Raw genomic sequence first — 8,173 nt, 5'->3', positions numbered from 1 at the left:
TGAAGGACAGTAACTCAGACGAACTGGGCACTTCACTTTCTGCAGAAAGGCAGCGCGCGTACTGCACGTCGCTATAGATGAGCAATTGCCCTGGGCTCAGCTCTGTGCATCGTGCCCAGGGATTGCTTTGCACTGAAAACAACACTGAAACATGCCATGTGTCTTTGTTCACTGGTCTGCCTGAACCAAACCCCCGCAACAAGGCCGAGCTTCCGTAGCTCATGTTAGCAGAAATCTAGACTCCAGCAAGGAACGGGGACCCCCAGACCCAACTACCCTACGCTCTTTTTTAATGGCCGCACAACAGAAGAGAGAGAAGAAGGGAGTCTTTCACATGGCGCCTAGGCCAAGATATCGGAGGTGGAATCCCCACAAGGGAAGTGGATGTCATGGGCAAGGCAAGGCCCGTTGGGTTCCTTTCCAAAATCCACCAGGAAGTTCTTGTTCACAGTCAGGCCTCCTCTCTCAGTGTCCACATCAATCTGCAGCATGACAGAGCCTTCCCTGCGAGGGGACAAGAGCGCAGCGATTACAGGCAAGCAAACCACGGTCCTGTTCAAGACATCCTGCCCTTCACCTCCTGTTCTGTATCGAGGAAGAGGCTTTCTCCTTAACGTCTTGTCTTCCACCGGCAGAAGGGAGCGGCGGCCCAGTGTCAGTAGTGGCATACACCGGTGCTCACAGTTTTTTCCTGGATTCTCAAGGGACGTGAGTAAACCGCTAGGCATGATGTGACAGGCAGGCTGGAGCTTGCCTTTGTGTTAGAGATCACCGTCTGCTTTGCTAAATCAAAACACCTCTAGCAGATCCACTGGGAGATGCTGTAGCAGAGACATGGCCTGGCTCTCAGAGAACCACGTGTGGATTCACTCAGACTCCAACACTTAACGCTCTCCCAAGCAAAACCCTGGCACTGCAGCTCCACACAGGCAGCAGCTACACCTTGCCCAGCCAGAGATGTTTGTGAGTCAACAGCATGTCAAATTCAACATGAGGAAGCTGTGAGGATGATCTTAGGAAAACCTGTCCCCCCGCAATCATAAACATGCTCTTGTAGCCCCCCAGATGAGGCACCTTTCCCATTTCTAACACGGAGGCCTGCAAAAGGGGCTCTTCTTACCTGACCATGTTCGGGTAGAACTGCTTGTCCCACGTGCTGTAGAAGGAGTTGGTGACGTACAGCCTCTTGCCGTCCAGGCTGAGCTGCATTGTACTAGGGCCGCCGTACACTCTCTTGCACTGCAGGTACAACAGAGAGCAGTGATGGTACCGGCTTCTTTCTTTCAGCAGCCAAGCACGAGCAGGAGCAGGGGAGCAGAGCAGAGCGGAGCAGAGCGGCTGCCTCCCCTCCTAACACAGGCAAGCTACCGGATGCTGCAGACACACGGGCACCTCAGTGGAGACCCAGCCCAGAAACCCTGGGCAGAGAATTAGCAGAGCAGAGCCAAAGTCCAAAGGACACCGCAGGGCAAAGAGGACGCACAACTCACCTTGATCACCAAGGGCTCCGGCTGGCACTTCAGCTCTTCATCTCTACACACAGTCACGGGTCCACCTCTGAGGATACTGCCTCCCACAAACACCTGTAAGCAAGGCAGAGGGAGACATGGTGCCTTGTCATCCAGCCCCCACCAGATCCTGCTAGGGAGCCCAACAGTGCAAGCCCTTCTGCTCCCGCCTTACCTGTCCCACCAGCTTGGGCTTGCAGGTTTTGGAGAGCTCATACTGGCGGATGTCTCCGTGCAGCCAGTTGCTGAGATACAGGTACTTGTCATCCATTGAGATGATGAGGTCGACTGTGAAGGCTAGGGCACAGAAACAAAGAGCTCTAGAGGAGGCAGCAGCAACAGAAGACGTGCCTTGCACGGAGCCCCAGACCGCATCTCTCCCCGCCGTTCTGTATGCCGTGCCTCCAGACAGGAGACCTGCCCCAGCGCACAGGCTCCCGCAGGGGCAGCAGCGTCTTCTTGGGGCTGCGCACGGCCCCTCAGCCCCTCCAACAAGCCTTCCGTCGTGTTTACCCTGCAAGGCTCCGAGGGTCAGCGAGTGGGCTTTGCCAGGCTGCACAACACAACGCACTGGGGGGAAAAAGGCAACACCACCTCGGGGCACACAAACCTGGCATCTTGGGCATAATCCATCCCGTCACGTCCTTGGCCGGGATCCGAATCACCTCTTCGACTGCCCAGTTGTCTCTCTGTACAAGAAACACAGGCACCGCACCATGAGCGTTCCTGGCTGCTCAGGCAAGAGCGCTCCCCTGCGCTCACACACTTGCACAGCTAGGCAAAGCTGCCTGCGGAAGGCTACCGCCGCACCTGGCTTCTACGCGCAGGCACAATTACGGACAGCATTGTCTGATACCAACAGCAAGGCTGGGCTTCATCGCTCAAATTAATCCCCCACATGTTCATCCCAGCTGGTCACGATGCGCTCCCTCTACACTCAGTGGAAGAACAGACTCCTCTCATTCTAGCATACACGTTCAAAGCAAGGTCTGGATCCTGTCCTCTCCACACACCTCCTTCTTTCTCTCTGCTACCCCAAATTTCTTCTGGGCGTTTCTCCATCACCCTGTAGCTCACCATGGCCGGGTCTCCCCTGGCTGCTGGCAGAATACTTGCCTCGCAGTGCCTGTAGAAGCGGTAGACGACGCCACTCAGGGCGCAGCTGACGTATCCCTCGGCAGCATCAGGGTTGTGGAGGAATTTCACACTCAGGGGCAGAGAGTCCTCCCCCAGGTCAAAGCACTGGATGAGGGAGCGGCAGGACAAGTTCCACACGTTCAGGCGGCGCCCAAAGACCCCTGAGGAAAAGGAAAACCAAGTCAGAAGAGAGGGGGCTACCCACGGAGACCCATCCCTCCCCAAAATGCTCACAGACAGGGACAGCCATGGCAGCGACTAGCCAGAATTGGCAGAGAAACTGCAGTCATTTAGGGAGCAGCGGGAGAAGACAGGGACCAGCCTGTCCTAAGGACAGATGCTGCATGTCCTGTAGCAGTGCCTGGAAAATGGGCCATTCGGGGAGAAGTCTGCCTGTTCTCTCGCTCTGACTGCATCCACACCCTCCCACCACCCTGCTGAGTTCTGGCTCAGCACTTGCATTCGTATTCCCTCACCCTTCTTCAAGTCGTTGGGGTTAAATCCATATCCCGCACGTTTTGGGACCACTCCAGCAGAGCTGATCAGAACATTGTGGCGTGGCTGGTACCAGAAGTCATATCCAGTTGGGGGGGCCTCACACTCATTTTCCCAGTTCCCCTTCAGCTCAAAGGTCTCTCCATCCAGCACAATAAATCCACCTGTGATACAAAAAGGGGATGCATGACAAATCACATACTCCACATCCAAATCAGTCAGTTCTTTCATGGAGTTATTACAGGGCAAAGTACCTTTTCCATTGCCAGCTGCATCTCCCATGTTGGCAATCAGAATATCACCATTAGGCAGGCTGCGAGGTACGTTGAGGTATCCCTTGTTGCACTTCCAGAAGACATCCACTGGCTCAATCATCTGAAAAAAGTGACACACGCACTTCAGCCTCAACTGCTCAGCTCATTTCACACTTTGGCCATTGGAGATTTCCGCAAGTCTCTGACGCTTGCAGGAGCTTTCTTCCCAAGACCTCACACTTGCTAGGGCCTGCTCCTCCTTGGAGAGGAGCACAGAAGCCTCTGAGCTCCTCTCTACACAGACCACAAGAATGCAGCAACACCTAGCTCACAACAGCTTGTCAGCCCACCTCACTATTTGGGTGGGGGGCAGGCACGGGGTGTTGCGTGACTTCCAGTTACCAGACTCTCTCTGAACGCAACAGGCACAGAGAAAGAAAGGCAATGATGATTGGAGCCTTCCTTGGTCTGAAAAGGAGAGAGCTCAGAGGGAAACGTGACCCAGCCCTCTAAAATCAGGGGAGAAGAGAAGAAGAAGAGAGAACCCTTCTTCCCTGGGCATTATTCCAGAAGCACCAGTTCCCAACTCCTTCCCAGAAACTTGTCTTTGAATCACCTCAGGCATACCTTACACAGCTTGGGAGCCCGGCACTGTGAACCCACATCCACCACGTAAATGCGGGAAGAAATCAAACAGGGAAGAATCAGCTTGTTCCTTTTCGTTGTGATATTGTCAAAGCAGGTGCAGCCAGTGCTCCACCCCGAGGAATGCAGCTCGTCTTTGAGGTTGGGCATGGGCAGGCGGTGGATCACCTAGGCAGTCAAGGTAGAGTTAGGGTTCACTCAGGGAGGCAGGGAGAAATAGGGACCCTAATGCTGGCAGATACTTCTGTCTTGTAGCCTCAATTTGACTGTAGCTGGGACTGCCTCTAGAGAATCAGGGAGGAGGACACTGCTCCTTGCACTGGCAACTGCTCTTTGTTAGGGTAGTGTGTGCAGCTGAGAAATGCGGAGATTCTTTCATGAATTCCTCACCCCATGCCACTAAAATTCAGAAAATGAAGTAGATGAAGAAATTATGATTATCAACTTGACAGAACTGGTGCATTGCTCTGCAAACTCATCCTAGGAATGGAGTTCAAAATGTGTTAAAAACTGTCAAAAGCCTATATTGGCCTTCAAGTGCATTTTATTTTAAGCTCTTTTAGTAATGGACAGATCAGGTCATATATATACACGCTTGAGGTAGATAATGTGTCTTTGCAGCCTTCAGAGACAGGTAAATGCCGATTTCCCAGTTAGGATGACAGCAGGCAGGTCGGTACCGTGCATTACAGAACATCTCTGACATTGCAACACAATAGAAACATGCTGAACTCTGCAAAAGTGCTGGATACCCTAAACCACCTGCGTCACTAGAGACCAGACTGAGCAGCCCCTGACAGGGTGATTCAGAGCATGTGCTCAAAAGCTCACTAGCAGCACCAAGATGCTCTGGAAGTGAGTTGGGAAGTGAGTCAGAGGCGACTTGTCCCCAGGACACAGAGACAGAGATGATTCAACTGGAGCCCGGCGTACAGAGGACAGTAGAAAGAGAGCAGGAAGGTGAGATTCCTAGCAGACAAGATCCCTATCTCACGCATAACACCAGTGGAGAAGCAAGAAGTAGACCTGCCATGACAAAACTCACAAGGGGCTTCCCAGAAAGGCCGTGGAAGGACATGAACAGGCAGGGGGCAAGAGGCAAGCCACGGAGGATGAGACAGAAAGATGCAGGAAGACAAGAAGGTGCGAGGCATAAACAGAGCCTGCATGATGGAGTGGCTATCAAGCAATCTGATTTTCCCCAGCAAAAAAGAGTAAATGTCCTCAATCCGGGGACACTATGAAGCACGGAGCCAGCAGCTAGTCATCTGCCCAATAAAAAAACCACTTGAGACACAGGTACCTGGCAATAATATGGAGATCTGGGGTTGAGATCGATGGTGGCCAGGAAGTCAGGTTGGTCGATGCATGTTTCCCTGTAGGTACAGGTCACGTAGGCGACCTCCTCTCTAGGAGCTGGGTATACAGGAAGCTTGTGTTAAAACATGCCATGAACCAGTCAGAAAGGAAAAGAAAAGCTTCAGCAGACTCCCAGATAGGACTGAACTGATTCTTCTGGATGCTGCGACCTTCCTCCTTGCTCACTGACAACTGTCCAACCCTGGTCCCATTACTGACCCAGAGGTAAGAGAACAACAAAAGTGGATCTCCATATAGTTACGCTTTCCTCCCTTTGGCCGAAGGGACTCAGCACACACAGTTAATTAATGGTGGTCTCCGCTAACACGGAGCTCTTCCCCAAATACCCCCCATGCCAAAACACGCTCAAGAGGACTTGCCTTTCACAACATCTGGGCAGGTGGGGTAGTCGTAGCACTGAAGTCTGCATCTGTCTGATTTGAGAAGAGGAGAAGAAGAAAATGAGAAACATTCACATCCTTAAAAGGTGCCTATGCAGAGGACTCTGTCCACCCGACGGACCTTCTCCCACCCCAGCTCTCAACGGGGACCGCTGAGACCAGCAGCTACTTTCGTTATGGCCCTAAAAAATCACAGATCCAGGAGAAGATCTGAGGATGTCACAGATCAAGCCACTGCTCAGTTCCCTTTTGCATCCTCTGAGACCCAGTGAAGGAGAGTGAGCTTCCACCGACAACCATGTCAGTATTGAAGGTCTCACCCAGAAAATAAGCCTGGTTTCTTGCCTCCAGCAGAAGGGGAGGCTCCCCTCACCACGGATGCTACAGCCACATGGAAGTAGCTTTTCAAGGCAAAAAGAAGTCCCCACAAGCAGTTGGGTAGCGAGACAAAAAAGACCTTTGGTACCAGTCAGACAAAACGCCAGACTTCAGTCCCACCCCTCTCCTTCCTGCAGCGCTGCAGAGGAACAAACCTACCAGTCCCCAAGTGGGACTCGGTTTCAAGGTGGGATGTCTGCAGCCTCCCCGCAGCGGCTGGAGCCAGATCCAGGAGGGAGCTACAAGGCTTGGAGCTGCTGTGGGCTGCGGGGAGGCTGCGGAGTATCTCTTACCCATGCTGAAGGCCTTCTGGTTCACTCTCCTCAAGAGCAGAGGTGCTGGAGCCGGAGGTGCAGCTTGCTGTCTGCCTCGCTGGAGTGGGTTGTGCTGTGCCCAGGCTGCTCCGAGGGGGCCTTATATACAAGGCAAAGGGGTGGGGGGAGAAAGCAAGCTGCCAAGGGAGGAGCCATCGCTCCGAAGCGTTTGGGAGGTGCCAGACCAGCGCTGCGGCTTGTTTCCGCCTTGCTAACCACCAATCTAGAGGAAAAATCTGCTGCTCCATGCAGGTCTTTTCCTTAAACACAACCTCCCGTATCTGATCCTGGAGCTCTGGTGATTTCCAGTGGGATGTCTTCAGGCTCTGGAGGCCTCCATGTCCCAACCGAGAAACAAGCTAATTAAAGCCATCCCCCATCCCCAGGTTCCTGCCGTACAAATGTGCAGTGGCTGCAAATTCCACACGAGGGATGAGAAGTCCAGCTAGACAATCAGCCCCACCAGCAGCCTCCTGGAAATTACAAGGTTTGAACATACGGAGGCCACCAAAGGCACCTCTGAAATCGGGACCCTGACAGAAGGCACGTCTCTGCCTGAGGCATGAGCTGAAGACATGGGCTCCCTGGCATCAACTCAGAAAGCCAGGCCCAGAAGTGCCTCTACCCGTAGAGAAGACCTTCAGAGCTCCTAAGGACTGTGAACTGGGAGACAGTGCTCACAAGAGGAGGGAGGGGGCTCCAACAGCACCAAAATCAGGTGAGGAGCTGCCGACATCTCCCAAACAGCTACAAAAGATGTCAGGCTAGAAATGGGTGCCTCAGCACATACAATCTGTGCCCTTGTTGATGCAGCACTTGCAAGGTCAAGACATGCCTGCTGCCTCCCAGGTTTGTACCTCCGTATGGGAAAGTCAGCCCACCTTTGGAATAGAGGAACGTTCAGGATTTGGGGCAACTCATCATAGTGAAACAGCGCCTGAGCAGTAGCTACTTACTCTCCCCACCAGTCTGGTCAATGAACACCCTAAGTCCCATGGCAGGCACTAACACTGCAAGGTGCCTGGCACTGGCGTGGTTGAATTACATGCAAACTAGACTAAACTGCCACAAAACACCCACAGGAACAGCAGAGACCTCCATTAAAGGGAATGTGCTGTTGGAGAGAAGCGTTTTGCAAGTAGGGTCATCTCCTGGGATCACCATGAACCTGGCTGTCACCAGCTGCCACGCTAAAGCAGGAAGAAAACACCAAGCACCGTGGAACGCGAATGAGTATCATATCTTGTGGAAGAACTCAATCAGTGGGCAAATTACACAGGATAAGTAATTGCTCCACGCAGGAATGCAGAAACATCTGACAGCACCATTAAAGAAGCCCTCGGGAGATCTCTATCAGAAGAGAGGACAGCTTATTCCATCTCACCAGGGCTGCAATTAAATGGCTTCCTGTACAGCACTTTCAACATGCGACAGGTGGACACGGGAGCAGCCAAATCCTTGGTCTTTTCTGTAAGCAAGGAGCATCAAACTGCTGCAATTGGAAGACCTCGTGATTTGTTTAGTAGAATCCATCTCGGCAGTTTCACTGCAAGAGGCAAAGGCAGCCAGGAGAGGGATTGTTACCTACCACAGCCGGACACCTCCATGCCACTAGCTGATGTACATTTATTACTGACAAGCTGCGTCCCAGGTACAACACGGTTCTCCATAAGGCAAGGAGA

At 52.8% G+C, this 8,173-nt stretch overlaps 1 protein-coding gene across 1 annotated transcript; it reads right to left on the bottom strand.

The window, feature by feature from the left end:
- Positions 1 to 308: 308 nt before the first annotated feature.
- LOC132316716 (methanethiol oxidase-like) lies at positions 309 to 4,204 on the bottom strand. The gene is made up of 9 exons (XM_059832288.1): positions 4,022 to 4,204; positions 3,395 to 3,515; positions 3,122 to 3,304; positions 2,621 to 2,806; positions 2,119 to 2,193; positions 1,684 to 1,805; positions 1,491 to 1,583; positions 1,121 to 1,239; positions 309 to 504 (listed from the first exon to the last, which is right to left on the bottom strand). Exons 1-9 carry the CDS (start codon positions 4,187 to 4,189, stop codon positions 342 to 344), a joined length of 1,230 nt encoding a protein of 409 aa, XP_059688271.1. The 5' UTR covers positions 4,190 to 4,204; the 3' UTR covers positions 309 to 341.
- Positions 4,205 to 8,173: the final 3,969 nt, after the last annotated feature.

Source organism: Gavia stellata, chromosome 33 (genome assembly GCF_030936135.1).
Source record: "Gavia stellata isolate bGavSte3 chromosome 33, bGavSte3.hap2, whole genome shotgun sequence".
NCBI lineage: Eukaryota > Metazoa > Chordata > Aves > Gaviiformes > Gaviidae > Gavia > Gavia stellata.
The sequence above is the reverse complement of the archived record's forward strand: the minus strand, read 5'-3'. Positions and strand labels throughout refer to the sequence as shown.

Coding starts and splice junctions, on each gene's coding strand:
- LOC132316716 (XM_059832288.1), bottom strand. CDS start 4,189: ATGCCCAACCTCAAAGACGAGCTGCATTCCTCGGGGTGGAGCACTGGC. Junction 3,305..3,394: donor TGCAGCTGGCAATGGAAAAG/GTACTTTGCCCT, acceptor TTTGTATCACAG/GTGGATTTATTGTGCTGGAT. Junction 1,584..1,683: donor AGCCCAAGCTGGTGGGACAG/GTAAGGCGGGAG, acceptor CCTTGCTTACAG/GTGTTTGTGGGAGGCAGTAT.